The sequence below is a fragment of the Mesocricetus auratus genome, unplaced genomic scaffold (assembly GCF_017639785.1).
Source record: "Mesocricetus auratus isolate SY011 unplaced genomic scaffold, BCM_Maur_2.0 Super-Scaffold_100004, whole genome shotgun sequence".
Classification (NCBI taxonomy): domain Eukaryota; kingdom Metazoa; phylum Chordata; class Mammalia; order Rodentia; family Cricetidae; genus Mesocricetus; species Mesocricetus auratus.
In genome coordinates, this window is record NW_024429189.1 from 40,934,418 (window position 1) to 40,947,763 (window position 13,346).

At 40.9% G+C, this 13,346-nt stretch overlaps 1 protein-coding gene across 5 annotated transcripts in view; it reads left to right on the top strand.

The window, feature by feature from the left end:
• Map3k20 (mitogen-activated protein kinase kinase kinase 20) overlaps positions 1-13,346 on the top strand; it is a 156,066-nt gene that overhangs the window by 61,577 nt on the left and 81,143 nt on the right. For all 5 annotated transcript variants that reach the window (XM_040745576.1, XM_040745581.1, XM_040745578.1 and 2 more), the window contains one exon: positions 6,116-6,203. In XM_040745576.1, the coding sequence (XP_040601510.1) occupies positions 6,116-6,203 (88 nt within the window). The remainder of the gene's footprint in view (positions 1-6,115; positions 6,204-13,346) is intronic.

Here is a 13,346-nt window from a genome sequence, read left to right on the forward strand (position 1 = left end):
GTTGTATGAATGTGCATCTTTTGGATATATGCCTAAGAGTGGAATTGCTGGGTCTTATGCTAGGCTGATTCCTATTTTTCTGAGGAATCTCCATACTGATTTCCAAAGAGGTTGTATGAGTTGGCACTCCCACCAGCAGTGGAGGAGTGTTCCCCTTTCCCCTTTCTCCACAACCTCTCCAGCATAAACTGTCATTGGTGGTTTTGATTTTAGCCATTCTGACAGGAGTAAGATGTATCTCATAGTTGTTTATAGCTTAACACATTTTTAAATATTTTTATTCATTTAGCTTTTGTGGGTTGTTTGTTTGTTTGTTTTTGAGACAGGGCCTCATGTAGTGCAGACTGACCTTGAACTACCTACACAGCTCATGATGACTTTGAACTTCTAATCCTCCTACCTTCACCTTCCAAGTTCAGGGATTACAGATATGCAACACCAAGCAAAGATAGACAACTTTATTGGACATTCTTTAAAGAGAGTAAGGCCCAGAAATATAAAACATAGAAGAGGCAGAAACGCAAAAGAGGCAGAAGTGGGAGGTCAGATTTTATTACTGATATTTAGTAGGTCCCCGGCAAGTGAACTAATTAACCCATCTGAGACCCAATTTCCCCAGGAGCAGGAAGAGGCCAGAGAGGAGGCTGACATTGGTTGAGCACCTGGCATTTGCTGAAACTGGGCTGGGACTTACTGTCCCCCTGTGTTGCAAGTGAGAATGAGTCTCCAAGTCTTAAGTTCCCCCAAGGCCTTAGGTGTTAACTTTCCATTACTGTAACATATCCCTGAGACAAACCCTCCTAAACAGGGGCAAAGGTTAGCTTGGCTCACAGCTTGGGAGGGTTCAGTATGACTGACTGACTGTCTATTGTCTGGGGCACCAGAACATAAGGCAAGAATGTTTGGTAGAGGAAGCCTGTTGACTTCATGGCTAGATGCAAGAGATGAAAGGGAAAGAGGCTAGGACTCCATTTTCCTTCTCAGGTGTAAGACTGCCATCTAGGCCCCACCTCCTAACCCAGTCTCCACAGAGTACCACACTGAAGACTAAGCCTTTATTTACCACAGGAGTCTTGATTCAGCTCTGTCGGTCCCCTGTTCTGTAGCGGGGCCAGACCTCACTGAAGCCAGTCACACTGTAGAGGAGGAGGTCCTAACATATCAGTTAAGTTCACAGTACCTCCGCCATGAAAAATGGCATTAGTACATTAATTATCATCAGAAATTAATAGACTTTGAAACTAAAGGAATCAGGGGATGTGACCATCCAAGTCATTTCCTAGCAAGAAAGCAAGCCCCAAGGCTTTCTTTGGAAATAGACTCCCCCGCCCCCCAAGACAGGGTTTCTCTGTGCAGCCCTGGCTGTCCTGGAACTCACCCTGTAAATCAGGCTGGCCTCGAAATCACAGAGATCCACCTGCCTCTGCCTCACAAGTGCTGGGATTAAAGGCATGTGCTACCAACGTCTAGCTTGGAAATAGACTTTTTAAAAATAGTTGAGCACGATGTGGCCAACTCTTTGACAAAGTAAGCACATTGTGATCAAAAGCCAGATTTTCACACGCAGTTTTCTCAGCCAAATTTGAGCAAAGGCTATTTTAATATTTTATCTTTTTCATGTTAATCAAAACTACACCCAGTTGCAGACACAATGAATCTAAATCTCTTAGCCAGTGTGTGGTTTGAGACATTCTTTGAGACTTGGGTCTGAACACTGTTTCATTAAGTTCTTGCTGCCCCCCTGTTCAGCCAGGCTAGTCTAACCTCAGTCTTAGTTAGGCATGTCCTAACCGGGAGGGCCAAGGCCCATCTCCTGGTGTTGAGTCAGCTACAGCATCTCACCCAGGAAAACTGTTGAGCAACTAGAGACTTCCCAGTTCTGCTGGCATAGCTGATGAAAGCCTCCTGCGACTTCGTGTCAGCTTTCAAGAAACATGAGGAGAACAACTGTTTTGGTTTTTCTTAGCATCTGTAACCAGTTTCCTAAAAGAAGAAAAAGATGTCTTTATGACGTCAAATCTCTTTAAGGACATAGGGTTCCTGTTATGGAGCCTGAATTCAGTTCATTTAGCCTTTCTTATTCCCAGATTCCTGGGGCGCCTCCCTGGAAAGAGAATCTATAGAGCTGTAGAGCTTGCTGCTTGTCATGTGACTGTTTGTGAATGGGACTCATTACACCCAAAGTGACTCAAAAAGCGTGACCTGTGCCTCACACTCTGGTGATTAAACCCCCCATCCTGCTTTGTAAGTTGTTCTTGTGACAGCGTTTCCCAAATCAAGGGGCCAGTTTTCCATTTTATCATCATGTCTGAATCACTTCTTTAAAAAACAGTTTTATTTTAGAAAGATGTTCCAAGTCATGAATGCAGCGAATTAGACAGCATGTTTCTGGCTTGGGTCCATTTGCGCCCCTGGAAACTTGATGCATGCAAACCTTATGCCTGAGACTGAGAATTGTCCTTCATTTGTCTTGGTGATCAGAGTGTGAAGTACTTTGCAGAGAAAGGATGGAAGGGAAAGGCCTACCCCTGGCCTGAAGGAAGTAGTCAGGTTGGCCTCCTAGCTCTTTGAGTACTGCCTTGAGATCTTGCAGGGCTGACCGCTCCCCCTTGCCTCTCCGCTCTTCTGCTAAGGACAGCAGTTGTGGTCTCTGTGGTCATGAAGATGAGTAGTTCTCTGTACTGAGAAACCGGGGTTTTCCTCTCTCACAAACTTGCCTCTGCTGGAGGGCCTGGTGCGTGTGGGAGATACATACATGCTGCTCACCAAGTGTAGGAAGGGCAGCCTGCATGCTGCTCGCCAAGTGTAGGAAGGGCAGCCTGTATGACGAGGCCCCCCACAGGGTGCAGGGTTCCATCTCAGCACACTGCAGAGGAGCGCTTGCCGAAGCAACATGGAGAAACAGCGTGTGGATCACCTGCAGAGTCATTTCTGGAAATAGATGGCAGAATGTCTAGGACAGAAAATGGGAATAGAAGGTTCAAGGCTGAGTAAGCTTCTGCCTTTTTAAAAAATATTTGAAATAATAATATTACATTTCGCCCTTCCTTTTCCCCCTCCAAAACTTCCCATATTCATCTCCCAGCTCTCCTTCAAATTCATGACCTCTTTTTCTCGCTAGTTGTTATGCATGATATTTGTGTATGTGTTTGTGTGTCTGTTGTATTATACACATACATACATACATACATACACTAAATATAACCTGTTCAGTCCATGTAATGTTACTTACAATGTATGTTTTAGGGGTTGACCATTTGGAATTGAACAACCAATTGATGTGTCCGTCCCTGGGGAAGGTCGTCTCCCCAGTTCCCAGGTTTCCTTGTGTATAGTTCTTTGTGCAGGATTGAGCCTGGGGTCATCTCCCATTCATTTGGCATGCATATCGTTGTTCTTGTTCCACCCATGTGTCAGCAGTTATGTTGGTGAGACTTGATGGTGTATCTCCTGACGTCACTTGGAGACACAATCTGCCAGCAAATTCCCTGACCCTCTGGTTCTTACACTCTCCCTACCCCTTCTTCTGCAATATTCCCTAAGCCTTAGGCTTAGAATTGTTTTGGAGATGTAGCCATTGGGACTGGGCTCCACAACTCTGTGGTTGGCTTAGTTGTGGTTTTCTGTAGTGGTTGCTGTTGCAAAGAGAAGTCTCCCTAGCCAGTGGTGAAGACTACACTTAGCTGTAGGTATAAGGACAAGTGTTTATGGGTTGTTGTTAGGTGCTACTCTGTTTAGTAAGCTGGTGTTTGAAGAGTCTCCTCCCATGGCTGTGACATCACTCGCACTGAGTAGTTAGGTTTCCAGGACAGGTATCTGAAAGGTTCACTGCAGACACAGGACATGCTCAAAGAGAGAAAAGTAAGGAAGAGTTCTCCAGCAAAGGTGTTGTTTGTCTTGGAGAGCGACAGTTTTGAAGCACTGCCATCAAATCCTATCTCCCAAAGTTTAAGTCACCAGTGAGCTATAGAACATAGATGTCAAGCCTGGCCTCTGCATAATTAGACAGTCATTCTTTTGAATCTAGCCCAAGTGCCCCTTCCAGCTAGCTCAGATGAAAGAAGAGATTGGCTACTGTAGCAAATATGAACCATTCAGTATTGTATTCTTGCCGGTATTAACTCCATGCCAACTCCAAACCTCTATTTTCTATCTAGTTTCTAGTCACAGAGTGTGTTTTTAATGAAAGCGCAGCTCTTACTTTATGGGAATAAATGTGTACCAGTCCCCCCCCCAATTTATAGTTTGCAGATTCCCTTGGGGTGCACTTTCTGACTTTGTTCTTGGTATCCCCTTTCTGGGCTGGAGAATTAAAAATCCACTTTCTGGTGGCCAATAATATGCTGTAGACTTAAAATGTTAAACCTTTTCTATATTTAACTTATGCCTCCTTCCATTTTAAATTTCTTGATTAGCTATAGTTTATCTCCATAAAGTCATAGGACTTTAATATATGTGATTTATGTACACAATGTCCTAAGGAGTTCTGGTAATAAGACTTTAACATATGTGATTTATGTACACAATGTCCTAAGGAGTTCTGTTATCTTGTTAGCCACAGCTGACTCCTCAGCTCCAGCTACCAGAACCACAGAGTCTAAATTCAAAATAACAAATGGCGCCAATAGAGTCTTTAAACTTCTCTCCGAAACTTCACAAGTGAGGCCTTCATCTTCCACATTGCCTTCAACACTCCCCTCTTCCACACTCCCACAGAACAACTCAGGAAGCATTGAACACTCACCGTCTTCTCTTGCCCAAAGCCTAAGTCCATCCAAAGTCCCCACCATCTCCGCCCCCAACAACATGGTCTGTCACAGCAATACCCCACAATCCTCTTACCAATTTCTGTCCTAGTTAGGGTTAAGATTGCTGTGATAAAAATGCCGTGATCAAAACAACTTGGGGAGGAAAGGGTTTATTTCATCTTGTACTCCCGGGTGACAGTCCATCACTGAAGTCAAGGCAAGAACTCAAGCAAGGCATGATCCTGGAGGCAGGAGCTGATGCAAAGGCCATGGAGGGGTGCTGTGTACTGGCTGCTTTCTTGCAGAACCAGGACCACCATCCCAGGAGTAACATCACCCACAATGAATTAGGCCCTCCCCCATCAATCGCTAACTAAGAAAACGCCCTACATCTGGATCTCATGGAGGCATTTTCTCAATTTAGGTTCCCTCCTTTCCAGTAACTCCAGCTTGTGTCAAGTTGACATAGAGCTACCCAGCACATACAATGTCCTCTTTTAGTACTAGCAAATATGCACTATGACACTTTGAACTTAAAAGGTATGTTTAATAAATGTTACTTATTTTGCCATGTCATCCTTGGAAAGTTTCCTAGTATTAATATATTTCAAACTGTACCAATATGGCCTCCTATTAGATCTCCAGCAAATATCAGAAATCTGCCTTTCTGCATTACATGGAAAGACCGCAATGATGTATTTCTAATTACTTATTGGAAAATCACTATAAATGGGTATAATATAAATACAGAATATAAGTGAATCTATTCCATAAGTACAGTGGTTCTCAACTGGGGGTCATGACCCTTCTGGGAGTTGTATACCAGATATCCTGCATATCAGATGGTTACATTATGATTCATAACAGTAACAAGATTACAGTTATGAAGTAGCAACAAAATAATCTTGGGTTGGGGGTCAGCACAACATGAGGAACTGTGTTAAAGAGGGGTAGTCTTAGGAAGGTTGAGAACCTCTGTCTTAATGCCTCAATACCTCTAGCTTAATTTTGACTCACTCAACTGATCAATGCCCAGGCTTGCTGCACACCTGCCCCATCAAGACAGTATACAGAAAAACATTTCTGGCTGCTAGGAAAAGGGTTTTTACTGAAAATAAATATGCTGTCTGCCTCTTCATCCTTCACCATTGCCATGGCTAATAGTTGTCACTCTGGTTGCCATTTCAATCGTTTTCAGGAAGTTTTAGACTTCTGAGCATGCTTCTAAAGGCAGTTTTCTCAGCATCCCATCTTTGTTGAGCATGTGTGTCTTTGTAAATGTAAGCAAAAGGAAGTAACCGTGAAACCTATGTGATGCAGTGCATACGTGTGACATTTCACACAGTTTTGTTTTGATTTTTCTACAGGCTGAGATACTGAGCGTCCTCAGCCACAGGAACATCATCCAGTTTTATGGGGTGATTCTGGAACCCCCCAACTATGGTATCGTCACAGGTAGGAACTCACTGTCCATCTGTCTGTCTCCTTCCCAGTTGCCTGGCTTCTGGTGCCTACATATATGAAAATGCTTCCTATCAGGTTCTGCTCTGAATTGTGAGCTACTGTCAGATGTCACTTTTGTTGCCATAAAGCATTAATAAAACTGATTATATCAATATAATTAGGAATGGTGTTTGTACCTCTACCCATGTCTAATTGTGCTAATTACACCTGTGTAGATGCTGTTTAAATGCACCTGCAGCTGCAATGCCAATATGTAAGGTGCCGTTTAACTAAAATTTCATTTAATTAGTTGAAGTGAGAGATGTTTTTTTGTAACTCTGTGACCTTTTATAAATTAAGATTTCTTGAGCTGTTCATGTTGTAATTCTTGCAATGCATTCTAATCCCATTAGAGCTCTTTATTCAGAGCTCTGGTGTGAAGGCCATATTTTTCAGGTTTGGTCATTTGCACTAATGACGACCTTGAGCTAAATTATCATGTAGTTGTGAGCAGGAATTTTTAGCTGGTGGAAATACTCTTTCTGAAAATGAACACATGGAAAATTTTGCCACAAGAAACTACAAAAGACATACTTCGAAACATTTTACACTTACCGTTGTTCGTCCTAGTGAGCAGTGTTAGACCTCAGTAAATAACTTTGATCAGGTCCTTTATCGTGGCACCCCTTTGACTCAAATGAAAACGAAGGAAGAAAACCTTAAGAGATTCATCCTGTTTTCTTGCACTATAATGACAAGGACTTTGATGGTCTTTAGAGAAAAACAACAAAACACTCATACTAGAAAGAACGGGGCTAGGTGCTTTCTTATAAATTTCTTATAGAAACCCTGCAAACTGAACAAAATAATTCTCTTATAAGGAACTGGAACTCTTAAGTACCTTTGCCACATGTCACCCAGCTGGCAGTAGACCCAGAGTGGCACAAATCCCTCACGTAACTTTTTTCCAGGAGCTCCTCCTGCCTGCAAGCCAGGTTCTGGAAGGCTTACTGCTTCTTCACGGGGACAGGTTGCTGTTATGTCTGCCCTCTGGTAGTTTGATATGCTCTACTCTCAAATAGCATCTTTTTCATCCTTGTTAGTCAGAGAGATTTATATCCCCAGTTTGCAATCTTTCGTCTACACTGAAATGAGTGCTTGGCAGTGGTTATCTTGAACCTGTGAGTCCTATAATTTGTAAACCCCAGGAGAGGTTCTGCTGTTATGGGTAAACCTTTGGTGTCAGGTTTCTCATTCAAATTTAAGATTTCTTCTGACTCAGTTGCCATACAGCCCCCTCTCCCAAGTGCATCCCATTAAATTTTTACTAGATATGTTCTCTATATGGATCTGAATCCAGTTTTCTGATCCTGGTATGTAGCTAATATTTGTACCTAGCATATATTATTCCTGTCCACTAATAGATTAGAAGTAGTGGTCTCTCTTATTCCCATGAAGTGTAATGCTTGGAGAAGATTTTACTGAGCTAATTCAATGGGCTTAGTGAAGATTTCTATCACTGGGATAAACACCCTGACCAAAAGCGACTTAGGGAGGGAAGGACTACCTTGATTATCACAGTCTGCCATCTTAGAAGTCCGGGCAGGAACTCAAGGTAGGAGCACGGAGGCAGGAACTGAAGCGGAGGCCATGGACAAGTGCCGTTTGCTGGTTTGTTCCTCGTGGCTTGCTCAGTTTGCCTTCTCACACATCCCACAACAACCTGCCCAGAGGTCGCACTGTCCCTCTGTGGGCTGAGCCTGCCCACATCAGTCACTAAGAAAACACCCTACACACACATGATCTCATCTGAGATTCCTCTTCCCAAATAACTCTAGGTCGTGACAGCAGATTAATGGGCATGGGGATATTCAGGAGGTTCTTCAGTTTCCTGAGGTGAGGACGAAGAGAAGAGATGTGAATCCCTTCCCCAGACTTTACCATCAATGTCAAAGAAAGTGGGAAGTGTGTTTAGTCAGCACACCAGCCCCAGCCATTGCAACAGAAAGAATACAAATAAACCCTTATCTGACTAGCCAGGCTTTATTCTGTGTCTCTCCTCAGCACTTGCTCTTCCTACCTACCCAAATTCCTTGGTAAATTCTTTCAAACACATTGTTCCCTTATGCCTTTGAAAGACATTAAGTACTTCTTTAAAATAAATTTCAGATTTATGCATAATAGCAAATCATGTATTTCTAGGTTGATTATGAAAGACCACTTAGTCAGTTTTGTTGTTTGAATGGGTATCACTTTAATATGGTTGTCGTTATGTCTAGACAGCCAACCTTCAACAGTATTAGGATAAAACCTACTCAGTGTATGGGTAGCAGTACATGTGCCAACCATGCCATGTTGGAGGCTAAATCATCAGTTCGGTGAACCTCCGCCATCTGTTTCAGATGTTGGAGACTCCGAGGGAAGAAGTTTGAATGGCTTACTTTCATTCATCTTGAGATTTTTGTTAACTGGAAAGGTTGTTAGTACAGGTGACTGTTGTCACTCATATTTGAAGGAATGGTTTATCAGAGGGATAGAGTGGAGTAGACAAGTGCTGGAATGAAAGTTGGAAGATGTGTGGTCTTGTCCCAACTCTACCAAAGCTTCATAGAGAGTTCACTGAGAATCCCTCTGCGTCGCCATTGCCTTGTGTGAAGGAAGGGACTGGAAGAGATGTTTTCTGGGAGAGTGTACACGTGTGTGTGTGCCCACTTATGCGTGTATATTTGTGGGAAGTTTTCATCACAGACTTACAGAACGGCTTATGAGGGGGTGTAGGAAATTACCTAAGAGACAGCTGTCAATTTCTTTCCTTTGGAGGAGAAATGAACATCTCATCCCCCAGATCTGTAAAGCAGTGGAGTAACTAGAAGCTCAGACTCCAAGGTCAAAAGAAAACATTCCACAATGGTTTTCTTGGTCCTTGGAAATCTCTTAATACTCTAACATGTGTAAATCCCTGTGACCGACCGGAACATAGAGTGATTAGATACTAGACCACATGGCTCTCTTGTAGCAAGTCATATCAGAGGAAGGTCGTATTGAAGGGTATCAGACTTGGTCCCAATGTTCCAGAGGAAAAATACTTTAGGATCCCAGAAGTGTTGATAATTGCATCTTTGGGCTCAGTTGGCTGATTGCACCTCCTGTTTATTATGTGTCTGTATTACTTCATTTCATTGCATCAAGAAAATATACTAGTTCTGCATGGCTTGTCAACAGGCCCAACTGAATCCTCATTCAATTCAACCACAGAACACATTAATTATAAATATCCAAATTAATTTCCTTTAGCTTGATCCTGATTTACTTTAATCACGGACACATCTAATTTACATGTTCTGTTATTGGCTGGTTCTTTTTATTAGCCAATTAAGGACAAGTGTCACATTTTATAACAGACTGCAGACATTCACCCATATTGATTTGTTCTGCTGGCCATAATCTAAAGTAAGGTTTGTCTTGATGATACTTTATTATAGAGAAGTTTCATGATAATATTTGTTGCAACAGTAGTACACTGTGCTCTCCATATACAAAGGCTCCCTATTCATGGATTTAACTAGCTAAGGAGAAAAAGAAAGAGACTAAAATGGAAGTGGGGTTGGTGATGGAAAGCAATATGCTATAACCACTATTTGCTTAGCATCTACATAGTATTTGCTAGTGTGAGTGGTATAGGACCGATCTAAGTACAGATGTTCCTCTACCTACAGTTGGCTTAAGTCTTAGTAAACCTACCATTAATTGCCAGTATCCAAGATGAAAGTGGATTTAGTGCACTTAACCTATAAAACATCATAACCCAGCAGCAGGGGAACACTGTAGAATATGAGAGGTTCTCTTTGTGACCCTTTTGACTGATTAGAGACCACGGCTTGCTCTGCTGTTGTTCAGTATAGCAAGATAGTATGAAACTGCCATATTGCACATGACTAGCAAGAAGAGATCATAATTCAACCTATGTTTTTTACAGAATGTACATTATTTTCACACTGAAATATTAAAATATTTCAGTTTAAAAAACACATTTGATATGGGCAGTGGTGGCACACTCAATGGGTAGAGACAATCAGATTTCTGTGAGTTCAAGGCCAGCCTGCTCTATGTAGTGAAATAACAGGACAGCCATAATTACACAGAGAAACCCTGTCTTAAAAAGCCAATAATGAAGCAAACAAATAAAACAAAACAAAACACATTTGTTTACATTGTATGTGCTACATGCATATGCAAACACTGTTATTTTATAGAAGAGACCTGAGATCTAGAAATTTTAGTAATCCCCTGAGGATTCTAAGGGAGGACTATACATATTTGCATTTTCAGAGACGGCTATCATACTACAAAACTCAAAAGAAAAAAAAACACCTTGAAAATCAAAGGACATATTTGTTTAATGTGTTAATAACTTGAAACTTTTTAAAAAGTTATGTGCATGTGTTTTGCCTACATGAGGGTGTTGGGTGCTCTGGATTTGGAGTTGCAGACAGTTGAGAGCTGCCATGCGGGCGCTGGGAATTGAACCGGGTCCTCTGGAAGAGCAGCCAGTGTTCTTAACTGCTGAGTCATCCCTGTGTTAGTAAGTTTTTTAAAAGTAGTAAAACAAAGCTTTCTGTGCCAGTATCACTCCCGTGAACATGGTAAACATTCCTAAGACCCGCTGGACATTGTACAAAAGAAAAAGAAAAGAAATGTGGCAAGCATAAATCCAACAGACACAGGACAAGAAGAGCAAGGATTCTTGGTCTGCCCAGGGAAAGTGGCTATGGTGGGCAAACTAAGCCTACTTTCCGCAAAAAGGCTAAAAGTACAAAGAAGAGTTCACTGAGACTGGAGTGTGCTGAGCCCACCTGCAGATCTGAGAGGATGCTGGCTAGTAAGAGATGTGAGTATTTTGAACTGGGAGGCCATAAGAAGAGAAAGACAAGTGATCCAGTTCTAAGCTGACTTTGTTATGAAGACAATAAAATCATGAGCCTTACTCACCAAGGAAGGAAGAAAGGAAGGAAGGAAGGAAGGAAGGAAGGAAGGAAGGATCAAAGCACATAATTTACACTGAAGCTCAATATGCTACCTGCTAGGGAAACATAACAGGCATAGAACCATATGGATTTATGGTGAGTCTTAAGTTCCCAATGAAACACCCAAAAAGGAAGACGAGTTCACTCCCATGGTGGAGTAGTTAAGATGTTGGTTTACTAGCCACATATTTAAAGCTCTCTAATGTGAACTATAAAAGAGCTCACATCCCAACATGGTCAAAGACATGATTAACCCAAGCGAAAATTTTGGATGCAAGTAAGAGGAAAATTGCTTACATATAAAAGGCAATATGATCAATGGTGACTTTTCATGTTCAATAATGGAGACCAGATGTCAATAAAATGATATGTACCTACTCAAAGGACTGTATCAAGCAAAATAAAATTTCTTTTAATGGTAAAATAACTATAAAGATATTCTTGGACAGAGAATGAATGATTTTATAGCAGGTAGATATGCTGTATAAGAAATGTTGAGCTTAGGGGACAGTTTAAAACACATAGTTAGCAAGGCCTTCAGTGTGAGCCTTAGTATGAAAACAACACATGAAAACAGTAGTAAAGGAAGCCCTTTGGGCTGAAAGAAGACACTAGATAAAAAAAATCTAAGGAAAGAATTCATGGTAAGAGAAATGGCAAAAATATGACTATATAAGAGACTCTTCAAATACATTTTCTTTTCTCTTTCATAACATGTTTAAAAACAGAATTTTATAGAGAAATAAATGTTTTATTGAAGTAAAAACATAAATTTAATATATTATAACAATAGTATAAAAGATCATGGAGAAATAGTCATAATGGAGAAAAGAGTATAAAATATTTTATATTTTAGATTAGTATTAATCTGAAATTATTGTGCTATAAAATGTTTTATCATTCCTTGAGTCACCACAAAAAATTCACTAAAAAAATTAAAAACACATTGATCAGGAGGTGGCTAGAGTCTATAACCTGAGTGCACAGGAAAGCTGAGGCACAGGACTGAATTTGAGACCAGCTCGAACTGTAAGGGATACCCCATTTAAAAAAAATCAAAGAGGTGAAGAGATGGTTCAGCAGTTAAGAGCCCAGTTGGTGGTGCATGCCTTTAATCCCAGCACTCAGAAGAATAGGCAGGCAAATCTCTATGAATATGAGGCCAGCCTGCTCTATGTAGTGATCTTCAGGCCAGCCACAGATACATAATGAGAACCTGTTTTAACATGCATACTGCTCTTGCAGAGGATTTAAGTTCAGTTCCTAGTAGCCATGTTGGGTGGCTCATAACTGCCTGTAACTCCAGCTCCAGGGTTGTATGTAACACCTCTGGCCTCTTCACAAATACATATCCACACATAGACACACACACACACACACAATTTTGAAAATAAATCTGTAAAACAACCAAGGTATTAAAATGGCATATTAGGGTACAGTAAATAAGGAACATTTGACTGAGGACAGGCGACATAAAAAAAACAAGATGGCATTAATTACATTAAATATGAGTGGTCTTAATATTCCAATCAAAAGGCAGAGACGTTTTAGATGGGATAGCAAAGCAAGGTTGAAGTATATACACTGTCCACAATACACATATCAAAGACACAGACTGAAAATGAGAAGAAAGAGACGGATGTTTTATGCTAATAATACCCATTAGAAACTGGGGTATCTATACTAACTTCACACAAAGATAGACTTCATATAATACTAGAAACAAATGAAGTCATTTTACAATGAGATCTGTAATAATTGTAGCAATTCGAAAATAGTTTCACTCTTCCTTTCAATAGTTGGTAAAATAATTAAACAGAATTGGCAGAGGTATAAAGAAGCTGAAGAGCATTCTCAGTCAACCATCTCTAACTCACATCTGCATGGCACACTGTCTGACAAGGGGCACTCTTCAGAATACTGTGTAAATGAGGTTATTAAATAATATCCAGTATATCAGAAATCATTAATACTCTTCAATGCATTTTCTCTAACCACAGTTGAATCATATTAAAAATGGGCAACCAAAGGACATGGTAAAAAAAATTAAATATTTGAAAGTAAAATAGCATGCTTCCAAATGCCTACAAGACCTCCCGTCCAAAGAAATCACAATGAATTCTTAAAGATT